Source organism: Cydia splendana, chromosome 25 (assembly GCF_910591565.1).
Source record: "Cydia splendana chromosome 25, ilCydSple1.2, whole genome shotgun sequence".
Taxonomy (NCBI): Eukaryota; Metazoa; Arthropoda; class Insecta; order Lepidoptera; family Tortricidae; genus Cydia; species Cydia splendana.
In genome coordinates, this window is record NC_085984.1 from 8,346,339 (window position 1) to 8,374,050 (window position 27,712).

Consider the following 27,712-nt stretch of genomic DNA (forward strand, 5'->3'; position numbering starts at 1 on the left):
AGGTGGCGACAGCGCCACGCGCGGCTTATGGCTTTCCCCAAAATTGGTGTGGAACGGATGTACTTTTAGCTACCTGTAGCAAAGCGACGAAATCGCGGAGTGAGCCACGCCTGGTACGGTATAATATACCCTATTATTGCGTATAATCCTTTCCTTTCATTTTTTTTGTGGCCTAGCGGTAAGAGCGTGCGACTTTCAATCCGGAGGTCGCGGGTTCAAACCCCGGCTCGTACCAATGAGTTATACTTATACGGACATATGTACGAAATATCATTTGATATTTACCAGTTGCTTTTCGGTGAAGGAAAACATCGTGAGGAAACCGGACTAATCCCAATAAGGCCTAGTTTCCCCTCTGGGTTGGAAGGTCAGATGGCAGTCGCTTTCGTAAAAACTAGTGCCTACGTCAATTCTAGGGATTAGTTGTCAAGCGGACCCCAGGCTCCCATGAGTCGTAGCAAAATGCCGGGATAACGCGAGGAAGAAGATATGGAGTAGTTTTGAAATGAAAATGGCGTGTCATCTTAGCTGTAGGCCTGCTGGAGACTATAGTTAGACATAATTAAATAGGTAATTAATTGAAACAAGGACCTCAATCAGCAAACTCTAACCTAAACCTAAAAAACCGGTCTAGTGCGAGTCGGACTCGCGTTCCAAGGGTTCCGTACATTACTAAATTTTTAACAATATATTTTTTTATGTGGAACGTAAATGAAATGTCTTTAAAAAACCCGTAGGGGTCGGATCAAAAACTAAGTAATTAAGTCCGACCCATGCTTGACTGCACATTTCTATTAGGTTTTCCTGTCATCTATAGGTAAAGAGTTATTTTGTGTATTTTTGTTCAAAATTTTAGACTTAGTAGTTTCGGAGATAAAGGGGGGGGGGGAATGGTCGGACAGACAGACAGACAGACGCACGATTGATCCTAGAAGGGTTCCGTTTTTTCCTTTTAAGGTACGGAACCCTAAACACCGCAAAAAAGGGAAAAACTTATCGAGTGAAGTTAGCATGCAGCAATAACCGAATTCGCTAATTGTGTCGATTAACTTCACACTCGGGTTAATCCATTCGACCCTCTCAGCAAATATCTACCCTATCACCTTTTATTAATACCAAAATCGCATAATCTGACAGGTGGATTTACCCGAGTTTGAAGTTAGGCGACTCAATTCCCCTTACAAATGCTACTTACTCTAGTTCTGAAAATAGTGGGATGGGAACCACATCACGGTAATGATATTCCATTCCCGGGCTTGACTGAAAAATTAACAATGTCAAACCAAAATTTGGCTACTGCTGATCTCTAAAAATTTTTTTATTCCATGACTATGAACTATGAATCAAAAAGAAATAAGTTTTTTTGTCAAAAAGAACATTTTTAATACAAGCTTTACTTTTTTTCCCACAGGCAACTAATACTCGTCGAGACAAATCTAACAACCCTAAACACAATTAGGCTGCGTTGTTTTATCACAGAGTTCCTATGGTCACCTCCTGTCTCCATCATCAGATCAGCACGATGGTACCTGCCATAAATATTGCATTGTCACCAGACTTACAAATGTATACAAATTTTCAGCTTCCTCTGAAACCGGGTAGTGGGTCAAATTTAACTTGCAAGATTTGATTACAGACTGGCAGACAACAGGACAGGTGAAACTAAATAAAAGCTAGTAATAACATAACTTTTCGTTCTGTCGTAATTTAAGACAGCGCCATCTATCCAACCGGTCGTACAGAATACAAGACTTAACCCCACTACTTGGATGTAGTTAGTAATGTCTGAAGGTCTCCTATGTCCCACTTCGGCCTCAAACCCGGGACCTCACGCCTCTTCATCAATAACCGGCCGCACCGTTACCAACACGAAAAAAATACAGTTATCCGCGCGCTTACCGGCGAAAAAACACTACCGTTGGCTACATCACTACTGCTGCACGTCTGCGTTGGCGCGAAAAGTGTTGTGTCTATACTCTATGGTGTCATGGCGGAGTTCGGATAATTTGTGAACGGATTGTGTTCGTAACTTTTTAAAATTGGTTATAGTGTTGTGACAGGATACAAAATGCCGAGCACGATTAGAGGTGAGTTATTATCGTTTTTTTTAAAGTTTGGAAACTTTCATACGAAGTTTTTTTTAACGGAAACTGTAGTTTTTTGACTATTTTTATATTGATTTAATGTCGTAAAATATGTGTATTGATATATTTAACGTAGTCTCGTTCGATTAGAGGAAAAGTATTTTGATATTTTTTGAGTTTAGTAACTTTTGATAGGTGCAAAGTTTGATTCAATATTTAAAAGGAACTTATTACAAAGTTTTCCGACTAGTTTAATATTAATATAACCGTCATAAATTAAATATACGGATAAATTTAGCGTAACTGAAGAAGAATAAACGAATAATAATGTCAAGTTGCGCCAAAAAAATTTTTAATATGAAGGCAATTTGAATATGACTGATATGATGATATCTTATTAAGTATTTTTTAAAACAATGTATATTATTATAAATATAATTAATAGAGACACGCACGTTAATAAGTATTAAGTAGCGATGAAGTTTGTTATTGATTTAAATTTAGGTAGAGTAAGGGTCAATGACTTTGCTCTAGAAATGAAAACATGATATTTATTTATTTATTTAAATTTTATTGCACAATTTTACACAAAAATAATACAAATGGTGGATTTGACGCATATATTCTCTACCTACCAGTTAACCATTGGGATATACACCGTGTTTTTTTTGATTTCCGTTAATTTCAAGGGTGCATACCTGAGCTTAAATCAAGTAACTTTCCCAAAGACACCGATATTCTAATTAACTCCATTTCGAAGATAATCAATATTTTATTTTTTTCCTATAAGGCCTCTACAAGCTTGTACACTTGCCTTAAGGCCGGTTTACATATTGATTAGTGTTTAGAATGAGTTCATACATTTGCTACTAAACTTAAGTAAAATCTCGGTCGATCGATGTTCGAATTGACATTGATATGTCACAGATTTCAATTGTTTGGTTTAGTTAAATGTAATGCCCGTGTTACAACAACGCTATATGCTACATTTAATTACTTTTTAATATTATTTTTTCTGAAAAAAAAAGCAAAAAAAAATTTTTTTTTTTCAAAATTAACTATGCCATTTAGTTTTCTTAAACGTACTTAACCATACCCCGAAGTTAACGGAATTCAATAAAAACACGGTGTATATAACCTACATTAAATCTTCATGAAAGTTTTTAAATTAAATTAATATTTTACCTTTTTATCTCCAAATAATATTAATATACATACGCAATTGGAATTAAGACAAGAAAGCTCGTTAACGAAAATGTTAATTGATGTTTAAGATAAGTTACTTAAAAGCTTAACTTGATTAAGTTATCTTAATAAGTTTGTGTGAGTACGTAATTGCCCTCTATATAAATTGATTTATTTATTTAAACTTTATTTCACAGTAAAAATTGTATTAAAGGCGAACTTAATGCCAGAAGGCATCCTCTACTAGTTAACCAAACGGAATAAATCGGCATTAAGCTCGTGGGACATCTTAAATTGCAGGTGTCCATAGGCTACGATTACCGCTTCCCGTAAGACGTGTCCCGTACGATTGTGTGCCACATGTGTTGTAAAAAAATCCTGAAGTCCTACTTTTGGTAGGTATTTGAGCGTTTCTTTTATTTTTTGCCAGTTTTATATATTGTGACCTTTTTTGCCACTTTTGTGTTATTTCTACTCAGAATCACGAGCTCTTTCGATCCTAATGGGATAAAAAAAGTCCCAGAGTTTTTTTCCCTATTGTGTTACTATTTTCCCATATACTTTGTATGGTGGTAACAAAAAGGAAAGTTTGAAAAATGTATGGAAATTTTAGGACACTTTTTTTCTCCTATAAGGATGAAAAGGGCTCGCGATCCTGACTAGAAATAACCAAATAACACAAAAGTGGCGAAAAAAAGTCACAATGTATAAAAATGGCAAAAAATAGAAGAAACGCTCATTTATGGTATTATGGGACTCATATGGGAGTCAAGGTCGATCAAAATTCGGGTCACCACGCTTTATTTTAACACATTCACTGCCAAGAACACGTATGTGTGTTCATTTTGTACTGGATACGGGGCGCCCGGCACCGAAAGTGTTAATAGGGTCAGTCAAATCAACTACTCTGTATGAAACGTCAAAACTGTTACCATGAGATAGTATGAGAACGCATTATGTGACGTCAAAATTGTTACCATGAGATAGTATGAGAACGCTTTTTGTGACGTCAAAATTGTTACCATGAGATAGTATGAGAACGCTTTCTGTGACGTCAAAATTGTTACCATGAGATAGTATGAGAACGCTTTCTGTGACGTCAAAATTAATCCACCTATTAATGAGTTTTTAGAGTAAGACCAAGATAAGTCTGCAAAGATTTTGATAGCATACGCAGTGCAAATGTTATTTATACGCCATAATTTCATACTCATTAGAAAGGTTCAAAATGTTCTTGATAGACATGCAAATGAGAAAAAGTACAGTCAGCAAAAAAAGTGTGTGTCACAAAAAATGTTTTGACAAAAATTTGTTGGTTTTTTTTTTTCGTAAGTTTGATTTCATGATCGCTACGAAACAATTTTAGTTATCTATAGGAGACTACCCTACTTTGATTACCTCATTTATTATGACATTGGGATTCTTTCGATTTTCTTAATTATGAAACTAATTACATGACATGTCATTTATATTTGGGTTTCCTAAATGTTATCAAAATAAGATAGCTTATCAGATTTTACATGCCAAATCACAACTCGGTTATATGCTTTTTGAATTTCATAAACATATAATTTATATAGTTTGGTTGGTCAAACAAAAATAGTAAAAAAACCTTTACAGTACATATGGTCCTATTTTCCCACACTAGTGCGTAAAATAGCACTTTTCGTGCGATGTCAAAAGTTTAAAGGGCCATATGTACTGTAAAACGTTGTACGATACACGTGCGAATAGGTAATTCGCAACGCGTGTCGATTTAAAACACTCCCTTCGGTCGTGTTTTAATTTATCGCCACTCGTTTAGAGTTTCCTCTTTTCCGCACTTGTATCGTAAATAACTATTTAGGAATGATAATAAGTGTAGTAAGTACATATTCTTTATTGCACCATAAAATAAAACAATTCAATGATTTACAATGTCGACAAAGATAGCAATAGCCGGTCTTCTAGCTGAAAGCTATCTCTTCCAGACAACTTTAAGATAGCAGGATATAAAAAAAAAAGTTTTCGAATCATGGGGTGCAGGGAAAAGTGAATAATAAAACTTACACATACATTAAGCAGATAATAAATATACATTTAAATAAATACATCCAAATATGTCGTATATTTTTTTATCAACATTTTTATAACATAATAAAAACACTAAAAATTTGATTAGGGTGCCCAGAAGGCTGGCCGCATTGCCCCTATATATAAATAGGTACACATACATAATATATACACACAGGCTTAAGGAGAGAATGTAAGTTTATTTCTTCATAATGCCGCAAGCATCCAAGTTAATTATAATAAATATATATATTTAAAACTTAAACTTATAAAATTGAACTATTTAGAAGCTTCCGATTTATTATACTACCTACCTATTCAGAAGAAAAAATATTGATTTATGTTCAAGAAATAGGTACTTACTTATTATTTTTCATACCCGTGTGCGAGACTGTATATAAATCTAATACATTCTAGAATATGTTTCGCATATTTTTACGGCCACAATGACCGATGGAAAACTCCCAAAATTGCGAATTTTCCACATAAAAATATCTGGAAGCTTCCCACATTTTTCTATTGAGAACAAAATTAAATTAAATAATTCCATTGTTATGCGATTGAATACTCTTAACACTTCATAGGGCTCAATAAGATAATATAAGAAAAAAAACCGGACAAGTGCGAGTCGGACTCGCCCACCGAGGGTTCCGTACTTTTTTAGTATGTGTGGTCATAACGGCAACAGAAATACATCATCTATGAAAATTTCAACTGTGTAGCTGTCACGGTTCATGAGATACAGCCTGGTGACAGACAGACAAACAGACGGACAGTGGAGTCTTACTAATAGGGCCCCTATTTTACCCTTTGGGTAGGTACGGAACTCTAAAAATGATCATCATCTTTTTGTATTCTTTTCGTTTACAGAATGTTTGGAACTTTAAAGGCATCGCTGCTTGAGTCACGTATTTTTTATCTGTTGCGTTAAAAAATACAAATGAAAAAAAATACAAATACACATCATTTATTGTCAGAAAGTGAGTAATGGAAATGATGTTTATGTTACATAAAGTGCGTCACAATCGGCCAGCATTTGGCGTACAATATATTGTTTCTAAGGGCCACTTGCACCATTCCACTAACCCGCGGTTAACCCGTTAAACCTGGAGTTACCATGGTTACCAAGACAATTTGACACTGGGTTAACGGATTAACCGCTTAAACCCGGGTTAATGGGATGGTGCAAATGACCCTACAGGGTTAAATTACAAAAAAATGGTATCCTATCCTCATAAGCGACATCTGCAAGTAATACCAGTAGCCACAGCTTCTTGTGAACCTACGCTAAGATTCAATCTCGAAAGGTCAATGACCTCTGAAACGTAAAGGTAGGTAAACAAAACAAATATCATGTTGCAGAAATGCCTGGTCTCGTGCGTCATACGTGACAATTGCTAACATTACCTATTTCAAATATGTAATTATTATGTTGTAATTCAGTTTTGATAGGGAAGCAAAATTAACGCCTAGATGAGGTGATAATTTTTTTTTTTTTTTCCCTAGCCTACTTTGGTGTCCCACTGCTGGGCAAAGGCCTCCCCTCGTTTTTTCCACTCGACCCTGTCATCGGCATTTTCCCACCATTTGGGGTAGAATGCGTGAGGTGATAATAACGAAGGTTAATACTAAACTTAGATTATCTAATATAAAATAAAAACCGTCCTAGTGCGAGTCGGACTCGCCCACCGAGGGTTCCTTTTTATTTATTTTTGTTTTTACATTCCTTCCTTTTGTTTAGACACCTTAGGAAGACAAAAAGGTGATTTTTTAAATTTTACCTTTGTTTTAATTTATAGTAGGTAGGTATCGCTTGCAGAAAAAGTATTTTTGAACTGTCAAACGATTAGATAATATTTGACAGTTATCAATTATCAGAAAAACAATCCCATATCCGCTAGGATCATGGGGGATCTTACGCTGGCTGCGATGATGCGCGCGCAGCGACAACAGCCCAGAGGGCTTACCGAGGACCACGTTCGACGTGTTGCCTCTCTATCGCACTTGTAAATTCGTACGTAAGTGTGACATGGAGGCAACACGTCACACGTGGATCGCGGCAGGCCCCCTGTACCGTTGCCGCGGTCCCTTTCGTCGTGACGTAAGCAACGGTACATGCTGCGCTAACGCACTGCACGTATGACACTTATCGATGAAAACTCTTTATTTCTTTATTCTTTATTTCTTTATTGCACCATGGTAATTACAAGATGTTAAAACATAAAACGTATCTCATGGACCCGGAACGGGTATGGCAGTTAAAACTTAAAACTAGGACTAGTGCTATTAAATATCATATTAATAAAAATAAACTCTGCGCTGATGCAGAGGGCCAACCGCGAAAAACGAAATATCATTATCTGCCTCTCTATCGCTCTTGCTTATTAGAGCGATAGAAAGGTGCTTAACGTTATTTGTATTTTCGACGTTGGTGGTTATGGTTAGTCATCATCTTCTTGAAGTTGTCCCGGCTTTTTGCCACGTATGACACTTTATATCGATGAAAACTCTGAGTTATTGCAGAAGGCGTCGCGAAAAACGAAAATCGACATATCGTTATCTGCCTGACACTATTCTCTATCGCTCATCGTCGTCATCTGCCTCTCTATCGCTCTTGCTTATAAGGGCGATAGAGAGGTAACGTTTTTAGATTTTTCGAAGTTGGTGTTTGATATTTATGATAATACTTCTATAGGCTGAGCTATCATGTCGCTAACGGTCTCATAATACAGTAATTATTAACTAATAAAAATGTTAAAACATATACCAAATAAATGCATACAATATGGTATTTGACTGTATTTAAAATAAATTATTTCACACCATGCAAGAAATAAATCACCAGAAGATTAATAGGCAAACGTAGACAGCAATTATTTTTAGACACAATTTATATTTTAAGACCCGTATAAAACTCTAAAGAGTAGGTCAATTGATCGTGACGTCACATGCTAGTGTTTCATATAAATTCCATAGTAGCAAAATAGTTTTGACAGTTAGAAAAACCGGACAAGTGCGAGTCGGACTCGCCCACCGAGGGTTCCGTACTTTTTAGTATTTGTTGTTATAGCGGCAACAAAAATACATCATCTGTGAAAATTTCAACTGTCTAGCTATCACGGTTCGTGAAATACAGCCTGGTGACAGACGGACGGACGGACGGACGGACAGCGGAGTCTTAGTAATAGGGTCCCGTTTTACCCTTAGGGTACGGAACCCTCTAAAGAAACTGATTTGACTTGTAGTCAAATAGCCTATTGGAAACGATAGTGAAAAACCGTCACAGTGTGCATGTCCCATCCCTCGGATGACGTCGCTAACGGTCTCACCTACATACAGTAACTGCGCGCGCCGTTACGTGGTCGCGATCCGGGCAAGATGGCGGCGTTCCCGCGCTTTTTGCTTTTTACCGTGAGATGAGACTACGGCTGTACCATATAACATACATTACATACATACCATAACGTATTTTAGACTTGGGTGTCGCGAAGTCTCGCAAAGAAGGTCGCAATTCATAATTAAAATAAAAAAATGATTGCAGAGGGTGGGAGGCGCCGATTTTTTTTACATGCCATCTTCTTCCTCGCGTTATACTGGTGTTTTGCCGTTGACTCATGGGAGCCTGGTGTCCGCTTGACAACTAATCCCATGATTTGACGTAGGCACAAGTTTTTACGAAAGCGACTGCCATCTGACCTTCCAACAGAGGGTAAACTAGGCCGGTTTCCTCGCGATGTTTTCCTTCACCGAAAAGCGACTGGCAGATATCAAATGATATTGTCGTACATAAGTTCCGAAAAACTTATTGGTACAAGCCGGGGCTTGAACCCGCGACCTCCGGATTGAAAGTCGCACGTTCTTACCGCTAGGCCACCAGCGCTATTATAATAATTTATATCAAACCCCGCCCCCGATTATATTCGTGAGGAAACCGGACTAATCCCAATAAAGGCCTTATTGGCCTTAGCTTACCCTCAGATGGCAGTCACTTTCGTAAAAACTAGTGCCTGCGCCAATTCTAGGGATTATTTGCCAAGCGGACCCTAGGCTCCCATGACCCGTGGCAAAATGCCGGGACAACGCGAGGAAGATGATATATCAAGGAGGGTAATATTATATTAAATGCAGGACGGAGAGTTTGTTCCACCGCTCATTTGTTTTTATCTGTTTCGAGGCTTAAGGGGCCCACTGATTAACAGTCCGTCGGACGGTATCGGCCTGTCAGTTAGAACAAAATTTTGACAGCTCCGAACAACTGACAGGCCGATACCGTCCGGCGGACTGTTAATCAGTGGGCCCCTTAAGTGCCACTTGCACCATCCCACTAACCCAGGGTTAAGCGGTTAAACCGTTAACCCAGTGCCAAATTGTACTGGTAACCATGGTAACTCCAGGCGGCGTAGCACACGGACGCGTTTTTATCCCTTGTCGCCATGCCTGTCACGTTCTAACAAGTATGTAAGTGCGAAAGGGACGCGCATAGTGATAGTCGATAAAAATGGAACCGTGCTGCGCCCGCAGGTTTAACCTATTAACCCCGGGTTAGTGTGATGGTGCAAGTGGCCATAAAACTTAACACACCTCTGTCAATCTGTGTTTTGATCAGACATATTACATTTTTCAGCATTTTTGGTGCAGCAGAGTGGTGTTAACGGAATTGGTATAAATAATTTCAACTGAAATGGTAAATTAAGGTTAATATTAACGTAATTAACGCTAATTAATCATTAGGGTTGAAATTATTTATACCAGTTCCGTTAACACCACTCCGCTGCACCAAAAATGCTGTAAAATTAACGATGTCTGGTTTTGATAGAATAAAACTATTATCAAGGCTTGTTAGATTTGGCAGATGGTTATGACTGGAGGTTGTAATAACTCCCTCATACCTACTCATGTAGTTTATTTGCTATATAATACAGTCTACGTACTACAACTATACGGCTATAAAATCTGACTTTTAGCTACCTAGTTCATTAAAATTAATAGCACTCACATATTAAAAAAAATCTGTTGAAGCTCCACGTTAAGAAGCGAAAGTCGAAACATATCGAGCAATCGTCTACTTAAAACGTGTGAAGTGTGTGTAGTGACTTTAATATATTCTTTTCTTAAAATTGTTTAACAAACCTTATATACTTATAGCAAATAAAGTGATTAAAAAAGAACTGAAACTTTGATTGCATGCTTATTTAAAAGTACCGGAATAAATTATTTCCCCAGTCATATCTTTATCACACTATAATTCCCAATTAAGTTTTTAACAAACGTACCTACATTCTAAAAAACGACATAACGCGTCTAGACGTGAGTATTATATTCTTTGGTCTAGACATCTATCGTCAAATCTGACCGATGCATTTCGGACAAAGTTCAACGAACTGTTTAAATTTTGTTGAATACAAATTTTGTATTCAAGAAAATTTTAAACACGTGTGAAGTTTAATGTTTAACACGCAAATTGCATGTGAAGTAACAGATAACTAACTTTCTGACAATGTTTTTGTACGGTCAAGTGTAAAAATATGGATGCACTAGTCATCTCAAAAATATGTCCCATTATATTGATTATATTAGGTGAGGATCAAAAACCTCATTTCAGTACAAGTTACAAACTATACCTATACTAACTTTGTTTTTCATCATAAACTTTTCATGACTACTAAATTTTATTAAAAGCATTCAAAACGCCTACCGATCTAGAGTTAGACCAAGAAAAGTCTGCAGCGATTTCGATAGCCCACGCAGTGCAAGTGTTATTTTAAACGACAAACTTCTATGAAATTATGACGTAAGTAAATAACACTTGCACTGCGTGGGCTATCTAAATCGCTGCAGACTTTTCTTGGTTTAACACTTTAACCTATAAGTACTAAAGTTTATTAAAAGCATTCAAACCGCCTCCCGATCTACGACAAAACACAAAAACGACCATAGATAAAAAGGAATGCTGCGTCTCCATTTTAGGGTTCCGTACCCAAAGGGTAAAACGGGACCCTATTACTAAGACTCCGCTGTCCGTCCGTCCGTCCGTCTGTCACCAGGCTGTATCTCACGAACCGTGATAGCTAGACAGTTGAAATTTTCACAGGTGATGTATTTCTGTTGCCGCTATAACAACAAATACTAAAAACAGAATAAAATAAAGATTTAAGTAGGGCTCCCATACAACAAACGTGATTTTTGACCGAAGTTAAGCAACGTCGGGCGGGGTCAGTACTTGGATGGGTGACCGTTTTTTTTGCCGTTTTTTGCATTATGGTACGGAACCCTTCGTGCGCGAGTCCGACTCGCACTTGCCCGGTTTTTATTCAAATCCCAACATTCATAGTACCACAGATTAGCCAATTCAAAAACCGAAACCAGTTATCGGCAACCAGTTATTTATTAAAAGACGAAAGAGTTCGTTGACCGCACCGTTACTTGTCGTAATATTTGACCGCTGTATTGTATGTGGGAAAGTAAAATAATTTAATTTGCATTCACTTTGGGTGTCTCTTGAGATAAAAATTCAGAAAACGTTTGGAAACTTACAACTACATTGCGAATTAGTTTAAGAATTTAGTTGGGCCATATTTTTTTTTGTTTGAATTGTAAAAAAATTGGCCCGTTTGAAAAATTTCCTGATTTAGGGTGGAGTAAATATAGATGGTCAAGCAAATCTTGTCAGTAGAAAGAAGCGCGAAATTAAAATTTTCTATGAGACGATATACGTTCGCGCCTACATTTTTCAAATTTGCCGCCTTTTTCTACTGACAAGATTTGCTTGACCATCTATAAATACAAAATCTCAATTTGGGACAAAAATATGTTTCATTTTCCCTTGAGTTACGAGAATACCATACATTTTCGTCAGTGGAAGATTTTTTGGACATACGACGAAATTGTGCTTTTTATTAACAGAATAGGGAACTCTATCTATCCACCACGTATTATTGAAATCTGAAGAAAAAATCCACTACGGAATACAAATAGGCCCAGTTACATTTCCTGTACGTATTAATATTTTATGCCCCTGCCTGTATGTATTAATATTTTATGCCCCATTTAGTACTCACTTTTTGTATGATAGTAATTTTTAAGGTTCCGTACCGTAAAAACGGGACCCTATACTAGTCCGTGCCTATTACTAAGACTCCACTGTCCGTCTGTCCGTCTATCTGTCCGTCTGTCTGTCTGTCACCAGGTTGCTTATCTCATGAACCGTGATAGCTAGACAGTTGAAATTTTCACAGATGATGTATTTCTGTTGCCGCTATAACAACAAATACTAAAAACAGAATAAAATAAAGATTTAAATGGGGCTCCCATACAACAAACGTGATTTTTGACCAAAGTTAAGCAACGTCGGGAGTGGTCAGTACTTGGATGGGTGACCGTTTTTTGTTTGCTTTTTTTTTTTTCTTTTTTTTTGCATTATGGTACGGAACCCTTCGTGCGCGAGTCCGACTCGCACTTGCCCGGTTTTTTAAGGCATAATAAGGCCTAACCAAAAAACAACTATTCCTGACAACGACCTTGGTTAACCAAAGTTCGTCGCAAGCGAAAAAAAAACAGTTCGACTTTTAAAATGTGCGCCACGCACCGGCGTAACAGTAAGAGTTGCATAACGGAGATTCGGGGGTCAACGAACTTAGTTCGGCTATTCGCCGTTAGCTGCCGTACGTGACTGCAGTTTTATACGCTAAGAAAATTTACAATACTTACATTTAAACATCATTCCATAATAGACCTTGTTATAACTGAATAAGGTGAATAACTGAATGAAGTTTCATATGTAGTTATAGCGAATATTATTAGCACGGCAATTTTACGTCGTGATCGTGGTTTTACTTTCAAGACGCCGCTACTCGCCGACAGATGGCAGTGTCAGTGACCTTTTTTGAAGCGTAAAAGTTTTTTGATATTTTAAGTTTATCGACATTTTTGGGTAATGATAAGAGTTTGCAAATGTTTTCTTAACGCGTTTGATGCTAAATAAGGTGATGTTTTGCAGATTGGCACGTGATTCTCGTGATACGTATGTTGTATGTTGAATACAACGTTTCGTATGTCCCGTTACTAAGTGAAAGGCTAGCCTTAAAATGAGCAAACGTGTGATTATTTGAGATAAATATACATGTAACATATGTTATATTTGTGCCTATAACTGTAGATAGGGGTGGGCAGAGTGCGTTTGTGACTCTTTCTGGGTTTTCGGCACTTTACAAATATGTTTATAATATATTTAATTACACAAACGGGTCTACCGCGATATAATTTCATTGTTTTTACCTTAAATTCCGACGTTTCAGCTGAGTTGCACCAGCTGTGGTCACGAAAAGACTGACGTCAGAATTTAAGGTAAAAACAATGAAATTAGATCACGGTAGACCCGTTTGTGTAATTAAATATGTGTACGAAAAGCGAGAGTTTAAAGTGTTATATGTTTATAATGTCGTAAAATAAAATACACTTACCTACATACTTAAAATAACACAAACTAAACATAAAACTAATTAAAAACTAAACTTAAATATAAATATAAACTTAATAAGTATGAAATAAATTGCCTACTGAAGCCCGTCCCGAGCTTCCCCCGACGCAAAGGTGCCCATCACGCTCGCTGCGTTGCCGCGTTGGATTACCTACTTATATTAAAAAGGACGATGCAGTACGCAAATGTACTTTTTACTAACAAATGTTTCATAATGTTTATTAACTGATTTCTATATTGTATTAAGTACGTCATAAATAGAGCGCAATTCAGACTAGACATGTGCGCCGCGCCGCCGCGCCGCCGCCGCCTACGATTTCTCCACGCCGCCGCCGCCGATAAATTGGACCGGCGTATAATCGGCGTGGAAAATTTTGATACCTATCGTGTCTTATTCCATGTTGCGTAGTGAGTAGATAGTATCAGAGGTATAATTTAAAGATCCTTATGGTTTTTCGCTTATTATTTGCCATTGAACCAAATTAGCATCATTTTTGTCGTTGCGGTGTTAGCTGAGATAACGATTTAGCGTTAATTTAAACAAGATCTAGTTTCTGGATCTCAGGTTATTATTTGATATTTTATCGCATAGCTTTTTTGTAGAACGCATTTTGTTTTACATCAATAGTCTCTTGATTGTCAATTTAATCAGTGAACTAAAGTCAAGCACATAGCAGGTTCAAATTCTAGGACATAAACATGCTATTTTCTTAGAATCTCCAGCAAGCTGTCACCACGATTATAATTGCGTATTTAATGATTTCTCGTGTGATGCCGGTAACACGCATAAGGGTCATCATATGATAGATATGATTTGATTTATTTATCACATAATATACAATTTCATTTCAAATTACACACGATCAATTGTTAGTCATTTTAAGGTGATTATCAGCTTCTTTTACTTAAGAATATATATTTCAATCAAAATTATAAAAGTCAGATTAAAGCTTCGTAATAAGCTATACCTAAACAATTATACCTACGTATAGGAACTTAAATCACCAAGTATCATCACTAAGCTAGCAGTAAAGAAAACAAAGTAGACCTTAATATTCTATAAAACGGAACACTTCAAAGACATTCTGTTGAGCGAATCAACCTGCCAGAGACGTTTACTTTAGAAAACGATGTCATCTTTATTCTAACATACGTTTCTGTTAAACTTCAGTTCAGACAAATGTAAAGTATGTAGTTCATCATTATTTCGTAACAAATCGTAGGTGAAGCGACAGTGGCTGGGAAAAGTCAATATAGATTTAAGACTTAACTTATAAAGATTTTTTTTTGTGTTTTATTTGTATTCCGCTTACAAAGTAAAAATACTGCCTAAAATGTAGCCTTTTAAAGTATCCTTTTTATTTTAATATTTAAACATACCATTGGTAACAGTTAGGTTGGTATTGGTAATAAATGGTTGCCAAGTGACATGATGGGATATAATTTTCGGCAATAATTTAGAAAACGCACATAATATGTTTTGGATAGCCTAGTAAATACTCAGAACTCTCAGAATGCTTTAATGTAGAGTTTCTACAGCCAAGTTCTCATGCAGTATCAAAAATTATGCCACGCCGATTTCACGCCGATCACGCCGCCGCCGCCGGTCAAAAAATCATCGGACGCCGCCGCCGATGATTTTGCCATCGGCGCAGATCTCTTTCAGACTATAAAAACCTATTATTCATGTGATTAGCCTATATAGTGAAAGCCTTTTATATCTCGCAAATATAAAATCGCTCGTTAAAATAATAATGTTTAAAAACCATCATTCGTATAATACAACAATCCATTTTTATAAGTGTAAAATATTATTATCCTTTCATATATAATATCTGGGAGACCGAGCTTCGCTCGGTAAATATATAAAAACTCAAAAATGCGCGTTTTCCCAGAGATAAGACCTAGCTAGATCGATTTATCGCCCCCGAAAACCCCCATAATATAGCAAATATCATCGAAATCGTTAGATATCGTAAGAGAAATCGTTCGTTAGATAGATAGATAGAGATTTCCGAGATCCCCGAAATATATAAATATACATATAAATAAATAAACAAGAATTGCTCGTTTAAAGGTATTAATTAATATATATTTTATTATTATTATACATATATATATATATAATATAATATATATATATATATATATATCATAAACATTTTTTAATAAGCTTAATAATTTTAGGTAGATCCAGTTAAATCTCATCTTATAGGGGGCGTGCATGAACTATAGCCACTATAGGGGTCAGCATAGGAGCCGTCAGATTTTTGGCGCGAGGCGTAAATATGTTGTTTATGCTTCCGATGTAGCCCACAAGATGACAGAACCTACTATGCACAAGGAAACGTACCTACAAGAACGGTAGATGGTTGCACTTGCTTTGGCAATGTGCAGTCACCTGCAATAATATGTTACTCTTCGAAGGCCGCAAAAATATGTGACACTCTCTTATGGCTCTACGTGGGCTCTACAAATAAGATCGTGTCAGATATTTTTGCGGCCTTCGTTGTGTAACATATTATAGCAGGTGACTGTCCATGTGCACATATCGATACCTTTGGGTTCAATTGGCGTAAAGGACATTGTGGCGAAAATTAATTATATACCATATAATGTATATGGTACATAATTAATTTTCGCCAAAATGTCCTTTACGCCAATTGAACCCAAAGGTATCGATATGTTTCCGATTCAGGCCACAAGATGGCAGGCCCTCTATAGTTCGTTTTTTTTAGCATTAGAAATAAGGTAAACAATCTTGATGTGTCTTTTAATTGAAAAACGCATTTTAAAAATAAGTTACAGCAAATATGTAACAATTATGAATCTAATACGATCATTTATATTCTTCTGCTTTCATAATTAATAGTTACTGATTTTTAAAAAGCGTTTTTCAATTAAGAGACATGTCAAGATCGCTTACCTTCTTTCAAGTTCTTTCTAATGCTAAAAAAAACGAACTATAAGCACGGTCCCTATAAGCGTCGAATTGGGCCGTACGTCCTAAACGTCATCACACATACGTATACGTATACGTATAGCCTCCGTCCTTGGGTCGCTGCGGCAGACAAACTAACCTATATATCTACGTACAGACGGGTCGTGTACCTTTGTGTGTGGATCGTTACATGATCGTTGTTTTTATCTTAGATACGTCAGTTAATAGATCTAGAAACGATATGGATTAGATATGTCAGTGTCAAATGTCACGTTTCTTCGAACAAAAACATCACGTGACACATCTAATCCATATCGTTTCTAGACCTATTAATTGACGTATCTTACTGCCCGATTCGAACTTTAAGATACGTCAATTAATAGATCTAGAAACGATATGGATTATATGTGTCAGTGTCAAAAGTGACGTTTTTGTTTGAAGAAACGTCACATTTGACACTGACATCTAATCCACATCGTTTCTAGATCTATTAACTGACGTATCTTTAAGTTCGAATCGGGCAGGTTGTCGCTAGGTGACGCCCGAATCAATTATATTAAAAGGCACCTTTTCTGCGTATGTATGCATTTTGCACATGCGCTCTCGGCTACGGATTTTCGCTGCGTAGCAGATAGCGCCTACGGCGTAGCGCTCAAGTTAATTAATGAAGTGTCGCTTTTCAGCGATAGATGGCGTGGCATTTCACAATTAATAAAATGCCTGTTTAAGTAAAGTATCTCGTTCCTTCATTATATTCCTCGCGCTTGTGTTATATGGTTTTGAGCTTAAAAAGTTTTTTTTGAGAAAAGTGAATAATGTTTTTTTTTCATTAAACGTTAAAATTGCACAAAAATATCTAGCCTAGTTCAAGTAGTAGTAACGAAGTCATTTAATGAATCAAAAATAAAAATCAGATAAATACGAGCAGATATTTGGTAGTAAAAAAATGGACTGAGACTCAGCAATAGTATAAGTACAGTCGCCATCAGATATATCGGAGCGGCCAAGGTGTTCACAATATCTGAACACGCGCTCTAACGCCCTGACAATAGAGGCGTGTTCCGATATTTGTGAGCACCTTGGCCGCTCCGATATATCTGATGGCGACTGTACCTAACCGTATTTCAGTTTTTGACCGACTGTAAAATTAAACCTGATTTATATACCTACCACGTCGGTGGCAAACAAGCATACGGCCCGCCTGATGGTAAGCGGTCACCGTAGCCTATGTACGCCTGCAACTCCAGGCTGTTACATGCACTTTGTCGGTACTTTAAGAACTTGTTTACTTTTTTTTTAAGAGCATTAAGAACACCTCTCTACATTAGCCATTATTAGTGTTTTGTGTTCCTCAAGTATTAGTAATTAGGTAATTACATATATTAAGTACAAATAATTAGTTAGTAAGCAAATTAACCGATAGATGGCATTTACGAGCCTAATTCTATTTAAGAGCCTAGACTCTTGGGGCTTAATAAGGTAATTGTAAAATATTTTATCTGGACACAGTGGATACAGTCCTCTAGCATATCCATCTGTCAACTTTACTTCAAGTTCCGCCTCCAGGGGAGAGGGAGAGAAATTAGGATTAGAAATTAGCCGCTTACCGACACAGACCGAATTCCACGCGGGCGGAGCCGCGGGCACAGCTAGTATCAAATATGATTGGTCTATATATTTGATATATAGTATTGCACCTGAGAGACATAGTGGCTGTGTTGTTGTTTTGGAGGCGCCTTACGCAATAACGGAGCTTGGTAGCGTCAGCAAAAAATATTTGTTACCATAACAAAGAAAACATTTTGTTGGGAAATAAGTGGGAATTTTCAGTTCAATTCACATATTATTAGGTTTAAAGATGTATCTATGATCTATTTCTTAGGTTTAAAGTTATTATAGGTTTAGTTGTCAAGCTTTTTGCTTTATCGATTTAGTTAGATTTCGTCCTTGGGAAACTGAGTTTTATTGCTTTTGCAAACGTATAACAATTTTTGTGATATTTAAGAGCAAAATAAACCATATAGTAGTAGTAGTAAACTCTATTGTACAATAAGACATATTAACAATAACATACAATTAGTAAAAAGTACAAAGCCCCCTTAGTACCTACTCCTAAATTTATGAATCGAAACCTTTAGTCACTCAACTTTTACAATACAATACAATACAATACAATACAATACAATACAATACAATACAATACAATACAATACAATACAATACAATACAATACAATACAATACAATACAATACAATACAATACAATACAATACAATACAATACAATACAAATCCTCTTTATTACACAACCTCATTAAACATTTACAGAGAGACATACATAATACATGAAGACAGAGGCAAAAAAAGACGGTCTTATCGCTAAAGAGCGACCAACCACTTAAACCACTTTTGACCGCTAGATGGCGTGCTTATCAATTACTATTAGTCTATATATAGTATTGCACCTGAGAGATAGTGTCTGTGTTTACGCCGTTGTTTTGGAGGCGCGTTACGCAATGGCGGAGCCTAGGAGCGTCGGCAAAAACAATTCAGCAAAACAAACAAATATTTTGTTATAGGTTGGAAAATAAAGGAAATATTTCAGTATTTTTCACATTTCCTGCGCTATTTTTGGTTTTGTTTTAATGCGTTTTGCTTTATCGATTTAATTAGTTCGCCCCTGGGAAACTGAGTTTTTCTGAGGTTTTGCGGCTTAATGCAAATTTATAACAGTCTATGTTAAGCATAGAATAAATTTAAAAGTGTTGAATTGAATAAATTTAAAATTACTTGGATGAGACTTGAACTCACGGCCTCTGGTTCAAGTCTCACCCAAGACAGTAATTTTTCCACTTTTTTATTCTAAGCTTAATAGCATCGTTCGCAGACGTTTCTGCTTGTTAAAAATTAAAATTAGTTTATGTTAAGAGCAAAGTAAGCCCTGCACCCTAACTGTATGGCCGCTCTTTACTCTTACACCACTTTTGACCGCTAGATGGCGTGCTTATCAATTACTATTAGTCTATATATAGTATTGCACCTGAGAGATAGTGTCTGTGTTTACGCCGTTGTTTTGGAGGCGCGTTACGCAATGGCGGAGCCTAGGAGCGTCGGCAAAACAATGGAATTAATATTTTGATAACAATATTAACAATACAGGGTACGTTTTAAGGGAAGTTGTGAAATAAAGGGAGGAATTTCAGTTCAATTCTAATTCTAATGAATTTATTATATAATTAAATCTAATTAAATTGTGCCTATTTTGCATACCTTGGGTAGTATATGTGCTGCACCAGTTTATATAATTATGAAAATTATATTACAATCTGATGTTATAGTTCCTTTTTTTAGCATTAGCAAAAAAACTACGCGATCTTGACGTGTCTTTTAAATGTAAAATACTTTTTAGTAAAATTAGTAACTATTACCTATGAAAGCAAAAGTATGTAAATAATCTTATATGAGTCATAATTGTTACATATTTGCCGTGACTTATTTTTCAAAAGTGTTTTTCAATAAAAAGACACGTCAAGATTGTTTACCTTTTTTCTAAATGCTAAGAAAATGGCTGTCCATAAATGACGTCATCGATTTTTGACGATTTTTGACCCCCCCCCCCCTATAATCATCCAAAAATCATGCTTCAAATGACCCCATTTCCTCCTACTTCATGCTACCGTCATCCGATGTCCAGACCCCCCCCCCCCCCCTAATTTGAAATGACGTAATTTATGAATAGCCCCTATGCCTACCACAATATGTGACGTCCCACGGGTAAAGGTACCTTATGGATGGCGGTTGGAGCTTACGCTATTATTAACGCCGCTCCAATACTATTGCGGTGTTATGCGACGTAAACGCCAGCCGTCATAAGGCACCTTTTCCCGTGGAGAGTCACATATAAAAATTCTAATTTTATTTATGCAAAGTTGGCTGATTTTACGGTATTTTTAGAAAGTGAAGGAAATATGCTACGAGCTACGCCGTAGCGCTACGAGCGTCCGTTTACGTCATGGTGGTGGCAAACAAGGACACGACTCTTCATGCCAAGGTTCTGTTATAGCACGTTGGTTGCAGACAAACACACAGCCTGATGTTAACCGGTGGTCCTGGGTTCGAATCCCAGTAAGGGCATTTATTTGTGTGATGAACACTAATATTTGTTCCTGAGTCATGGGTGTTTTCTATGTATATAAGTATGTATTTATCTATATAAGTATGTATATCGTCGCCTAGCACCCATAGTACAAGCTTTGCTTAGTTTGGGGCTAGGTTGATCTGTGTAAGATGTCCCCAATATTTATTTATTTATTTAGTCTATGGGCCCGATTCGGATTTTGAAATAGACATCTATTAGACATCTTTTAGACATCACCAAGATACGATAACGATATGTTTAAGATCTAACCTGTCAAATTTGACATTTGCGCGATTCTGGAGATACTGTTGAACGATTTTTGCAGGATATGACTTAGAAATCCAATTCACATCTAATAGATATCTTACTCTATCTAACGTAAAAGTGACATTGGTTGGCCGAATTGCGCTGTACGAATGCCTGCAATTCCAAATGGAGTTTTATGCACGGTTGGCCCCTTCAAAAACCGGCACCCGTTTTGTGAAAATTATTTTTTTGTATCCTTTTGAAAAACCCTGCATTCATTCAGAGGAAGCATTTGCAGAAGGAAATTCAGCTGATACAGATGTAATGCATAATTATTTTCCATCGTATTTTCACGGAAACGTACGAACGTGTCTTGCTATTTCAGTCAGTCTCGGCACAAAAAGTACTGATGTTGACTGAAGTAGCATGACAAATACGAACGTTTCCGAGAAAATACGATGGAAAATAATTATGCACTACATCTATACAGCCATTTTCCTCTGAGAAAATAAAAAACAAAAAAATATGGTTGTCTGTAAAGTCGGTTTACGGTCGATAATTTTGCGTGATAACGTCATAAGAAAACATTACCATTACATTACGTAACGTTACCATGGAGATCTGTCCACAACGTTACCATGGAGATCTGTCCACAACGTGACACTTTTTCGTACATGCTACCGGTGTCCATCGATAAGAGCGTGCGACTTTCAATCCGCAGGTCGCGGGTTCAAACCCCGGCTCGTACCAATGAGTTTTTCGGAACTTATGTACGAAGACGTTATCACGTCAAAAAAACTCCTTTGTTTACATACTCAAGGCCACTACCCACTTTTTTTGCCAACGCTACGTTCGGGCCCACATAAAATTCGATTATATACTTTTCGTCATTCCGGGCTCGATCGAAGACGTGCGACAGGGACGGGTGTATCGCGACGAGAGGGAGGGATGGGGGTTGGGGAGGGCGCAGGCGCGGGCACGTGTCGGTAAAATGGCGGGTGCGGGGGTGGGCAGAGTGTGGAGATAGGTCCGGGGACAGATCTGAACGTAAGACTGCAGTGGTGTATTTTCATTGTGGGAATGATTATAACAGCGGCTTGCCTATGTTTGTGATATTTGTTATGGAAATGTATTGGGTAAACTTTAACCGATTTTAATGTTATGGTGATTTGAGTTTTGAAAGTGAGTGAATATAGTTTCGTAATTTATAGTTCGTTAAACAGTGACTGTTTAAGTGTTTTAATTGTTGTTAAGCGCATAATATTCTGTAACATATAATTATAATATAATAAGGCCTTATAATTTCAAAATTCGTATTTCATAACTTGGCAAACAGTCTCTGAACATCACTACACCTTATATAACAAAGTCTCCCGCTGCGTCTGTTTGTTTGTATGTACATATAACACATGTATAGATTGTATAGTCTCCATAGTTAATAATAAATTAAACTTGGAGATGTAATTCAATCTACAAAATATTTATTTCAGTCATACTTTAAAATGAATCAAGAATTGATGCGTATATTCATAGCATTTTCTATTTGCGTCCGATCGATGCCGGATATCCCCGGACGTATCCCTAACCCCCGCCACGGAAGCGCGGCAGCCTATACCCTGCGCCACTCGTAGGCCGCAGCCTAACTGGGACACCGGGCTACCGGGCCACCATGTAGACACCACTGCCGAAATGTGTTCTATTGTGTTCATTAGCTTTTACCTCGACTGATATATAAGTCTGAATAGTTAAGATGGCCGGCCGCGACCTGGAGGGGCAGCTGTCCCAAGTGATACAGCACCATATGTCCCAACCGGGGGCCGAGGCCCAAGTGAGTGTGCATCAAGTGCAGAATGGAAGTGGGAAGCGACATCAGATAATCATAGACATAAAACAGGATATAGATATGGATGAGTTATCAACACGTTCACTGGCTGAAAGCGTGATGGAGACTCTAGGAGCCCGATCAGCTGCTGTGTACATAGATAACTCTCAACATGTAGGCGAAAGCAGCGAGTTAGAATCCTTAACGACAGTCAACGTGATCGTTGCGAACGATCTAAGTCAGACAGTTCCAAGTCCTGCTGAACAACAGGAAGAACAGGAACCGGAGACAGGGGTTCTTCCAGGGAACAGGATCGCGGTGGACAGGATTGTGGAGATGGCGAATGCGGCGACGACGGAGACGACGACGACGGCGACCGTCGCGACGACCACTGCGTCAGGTGAGTATTTGGGTCACGGAAACAAAACACGTCTGGTGCAGACAATCGGGGTTTTTAAAGTGATGATGACTTTTTACAGTCGGCCAATGATATACCATTTATAGATGATTATGAATATTAATATAATGAAATAGAAATATCTTTTATTGGCAAGAAATGTGGTATACAAATTATAAATAGGTGGTAGCATAGCCGAGAGTGTGGACATGCAAATTTTACTTACAAGTCTAGCTTTTGATCATTGTAAGATTACCTATATAATTATTTAAGAGATGAAGATTATTATTAAGACATTAGTTCAGGTTTCAGGTTAAACTGATGTCTTTTGTTTGGTCGTTTCAAAAATGATTATTATAAAACATACGTTCGAAAAATATTACCGTCCTGACGCAGTCGGGTAAAAAATCACATAATTTTGCTCAATGAACGTTGTTCTGAACCCCAAAAACTAAAGAAATCTCTAGGATACTATCCAGTAAATGTAAATTATAAATGAACATCAGAATAAACCACAGACAGACAAAAAGAAACTACGTTGATCCTATCTCTACGTTACGCGCCGCCTTCGTAACTTTACTACGACGTGGTCTGCCTCAAAACTGCGTAATATTGAAAGCTCTGGTTATTCATTAAAATCAGCCAATTCGTTTAAGATAAGATACATTTCTTGATAAAATTGTACAAATTTTACACGTCAATTCAATGTGGATTCTTGTACCATAATATTTACTATGCTATACTATACACTCTATTCAGTGTCAAGTCAACCATATTATTATAAATCGATTTAAAAAAAAGTAATGACCTCAAAGGTCATCGATAAAGATTGATCGTCCCTGGGATAGCCAATCCAATTGACGCCAAGCTTCGAAAAATATAGAAAGCTTGTAAATATACGCGGTGGCTAAAAAATAAGTGCATTCCCGTTGCCAGGCAGGTTTTTAGATTATACTGAGCAACTTTCACTATGGGACCAACCCCGAAATCGCAAAAAAAAATTGTCTGTTTCATACATTTTGGCTGGCCCATTTTCTATGGGAGGATAATTCTTTTCGGGGTTGGTCCCATAGTAAAAGTGCTCAGTATAATCCCAAAACCTCCCTGGGCAACGGGAATGCACTTATTTTTTAGCCACCGTGTATTTTACGTCCAAAATAATTTTTGGATAGGTAACTGAAAAGAATTATTAATAGAAATATAAACTATTTGTACACTGTAAGCCTCTCCCCAAAGCATTACGTTCTACGATCATATTTGATAATATTTACGCAATGCACACAAATGCGGCAAGAACCGATTATTACATTGTATGTGTGCGCGCTATATTATTGTTTTATTATGTAAGCAAATATTGAAATATGGTTTATCTCAAAAATTAAATTTGAGAACCGAGATTTATATAGGTATCTAGTTACTTACTGGAACGCGAAATTTTCCTTAAAAGTATATTTAGCTGAGTAGAGTTTCCGCCTGCGTAAGCCTCGAATCCTCGATAGATTAGAGTGATATGATATCGTTAGAAACGTCTATTAAAACCAATTAATTAACTTAGGTACCGTAAAACGGGGTGAGTAGGTTTCGCGGGGAGAGGTGGGTTATGAATGGGGAGAGAAGGTTTGAGAGGGGGGTGAGAAGGGATTTTAAGGCTACTGCTACAAAAATAATGTGTTCCAATTTAAAATGGAGCTATAGTAATACGCATAATAAAAAAAAATCGATCCAACAATCTTCCAAAATCACCTTTGTATGAAAACCCCTCTCACCCCAAATACGAGGCACTAATACGGGGTGAGGTGGATTTTCCTCTTTATCGTCAAAGTTATGAAATGGAACTACCCAAAATAAAATAAAAATCAAAATAGGTACAAACGTCCGGAACACTTATTATAATACATTATATACCATTCAGTTTTCATATGTAAAAATAAAATGTTTTCGAGGTTTGAATTTCAGTTTTGACCCTACTCACCCCATTTTACGGTACATGAAAGTATTATGTTTTAACCTTTCATATATGTGTAATAGGCTAAATTTCGGAAGGTAGTGCTCTATTAAAGAACAAAAATTCTTCTGAAAAAAATGCTAAAATATTTTTTTTCAGAAGGACTTTTGTGCTTATTATTTATATATATTATTTATAAGTAGGTATTAAAGTACTTTACTGTAGGTAAAATATTTATTATAACACAATTAATTAAACATAAATCATTAAATAAGCTTTACAATTGTAAAGCATGTACTTTACAGAAGCGAATTTTTCCTTAATATACATTTAGCTGAAACGATTTTCCTCGTAAGCCTCTTAAAATAATTAGAGTGATATCGCTAGAACCGTTTTAGAGAATCAATTAACTAATGAATGTACATTTTTAGGGTTCCGTACCCAAAGGGTAAAACGGGACCCTATTACTAAGACTTCGCTGTCCGTCCGTCCGTCCGTCCGTCTGTCACCAGGCTGTATCTCACGAACCGTGATAGCTAGACAGTTGAAATTTTCACAGATGATGTATTTCTGTTGCCGCTATAACAGAAATACTAAAAACAGAATAAAATAAAGATTTAAATGGGGCTCCCATACAACAAACGTGATTTTTGACCAAAGTTAAGCAACGTCGGGAGTGGTCAGTACTTGGATGGGTGACCGTTTTTTTTTTGCATTTTTTTCGTTTTTTTTTTTTTGCATTATGGTACGGAACCCTTCGTGCGCGAGTTCGACTCGCACTTGCCCGGTTTTTTTTCCTGATTAACCTTTTATATGTATGTGTGTGATGATCAAAGATCGTGGGTCAAGCCTCGGTTGTGCTGCATAGACCAGCAAAAATCGTTTACGAAAAAAAAAAAGATTATTCCTAAATTTGTTCAGTATTCTTATTATAATATACGAGTACGTACAGACAAGAAGTTAATGGTTAAATCATTTAAAATACGAGTGTCATAAATCATGATAAATATAAAAGTTATCATACACCATATTTAATTATTAAACGTATTGTGTTCAAGCTTCACTTTTAGGAAAAGTGTACACAAAATTGAGAGGGTTTTCTCAACCCTCAGGCATGATTGAATGGCTTTTACGATACGCCCAACCCTAAATTGCAGAAAAGGTACTTTCATACATTATATCCCATTTTTATCCAATTAGAGGTAGAAGTTTTCCATGGAACAGCCAATTTATTTAAATGCGAATTCGGTGCTGCTTTCATAAACACGAAGTTTTGTCCAAAATGGATTTGTCATAAATTGACAGATTTTCTGTCTTGCTACCATTTTTTAGAGTTCCGTACCCAAAGAGTAAAAACGGGACACTATTACTAAGACTCCGCTGCACGGATAGCGTCTGTATGTCTGTCACCAGGCTGTATCTCATGAACCGTGATAGCTAGACAGTTTTTCACAGATTATGTATTTCTGTTGCCGCTATTACAACAAATACCTACTAAAACAGCCGCCATTTTTTGCGTAATGGTACGGAACCCTCCGTGCGCGAGTCCGACTCGCACTTGGCCGGTTTTTTAGTATTTGTTGTTATAGCGGCAGCCACGCTATAACCACGCGATAACGGTTCATGAGATACAGCCTGGTAACAGATAGACGGACAGACGGACAGGTCCTAGTAACATCCGTTTTTACCCTTTGGGTACGGATCCCTAAAAACAGTGGCATAATTGTAATGTAAACATTGTATTTCTGCGCAGATTTTTATGACCCATATTCGTAGTGACTCAAGGTCACTGCATTTCCAGCCTCGGCCCGCATGATGGACTGATCGCGTGCTCTGTTCGACGTGTGGCCTCTCTGTCGCTCTTGTACATTCGTACGTAAGTGTGATAGGGAGGCAACACGTCGAACGTGGTTCGCGGTAGGCCCTCTGGTTTTGTTCATAATCCGTGACATGGTGATCACTTTGTCAATATTAATTATGATTTAAACTAACGATTTTTACACATTTTTAATTACGAAAACGTTTATTGCTATTTTAGATGTACTTTTTAATTTGTGTCATTTGAGCGTTTCTTTTATTTTGTGGGTTTTTTATATACTGTGTCCTTTTTTGCCACTTTTCTGTTATTTATAGTCAGAATCGCGGGCCCTTTTCATCCTTATAGAAGAAAAAAAGATTCCTAAAACTTCCATACATTTATCAAACTTTCCTTTTTGTTACCGCCATACAAAGTATATGGAGAAATGGTAACACAATAGGAAAAAAAACTCTGGGACTTTTATTCATCCCATTAGGATCGAAAGAGCTCGTGATTCTGAGTAGAAATAACACAAAAGTGGCAAAAAAGGTCCCAATATATAAAAATGGCAAAAAATAAAAGAAACGCTCATTTTACTTGACATTTGTTTCTTTATTTATTTATTAGAG

General features: G+C 37.0%; 1 protein-coding gene across 3 annotated transcripts in view; it reads left to right on the forward strand.

Moving 5' to 3' along the window:
• Nucleotides 1-1,783: 1,783 nt before the first annotated feature.
• LOC134802727 (probable nuclear hormone receptor HR3) overlaps nucleotides 1,784-27,712 on the forward strand; it is a 170,173-nt gene continuing 144,244 nt past the window's right edge. Inside the window, exon 1 of one of the 3 annotated variants that reach the window (XM_063775384.1) lies at nucleotides 1,784-2,087. In XM_063775384.1, the coding sequence (XP_063631454.1) occupies nucleotides 2,069-2,087 (19 nt within the window). In that variant the 5' untranslated portion in view covers nucleotides 1,784-2,068. Of the gene's footprint in view, nucleotides 2,088-22,739; nucleotides 23,344-27,712 lie in introns of those variants that run through there. The other 2 variants (XM_063775379.1, XM_063775385.1) reach the window with 2 other exon arrangements.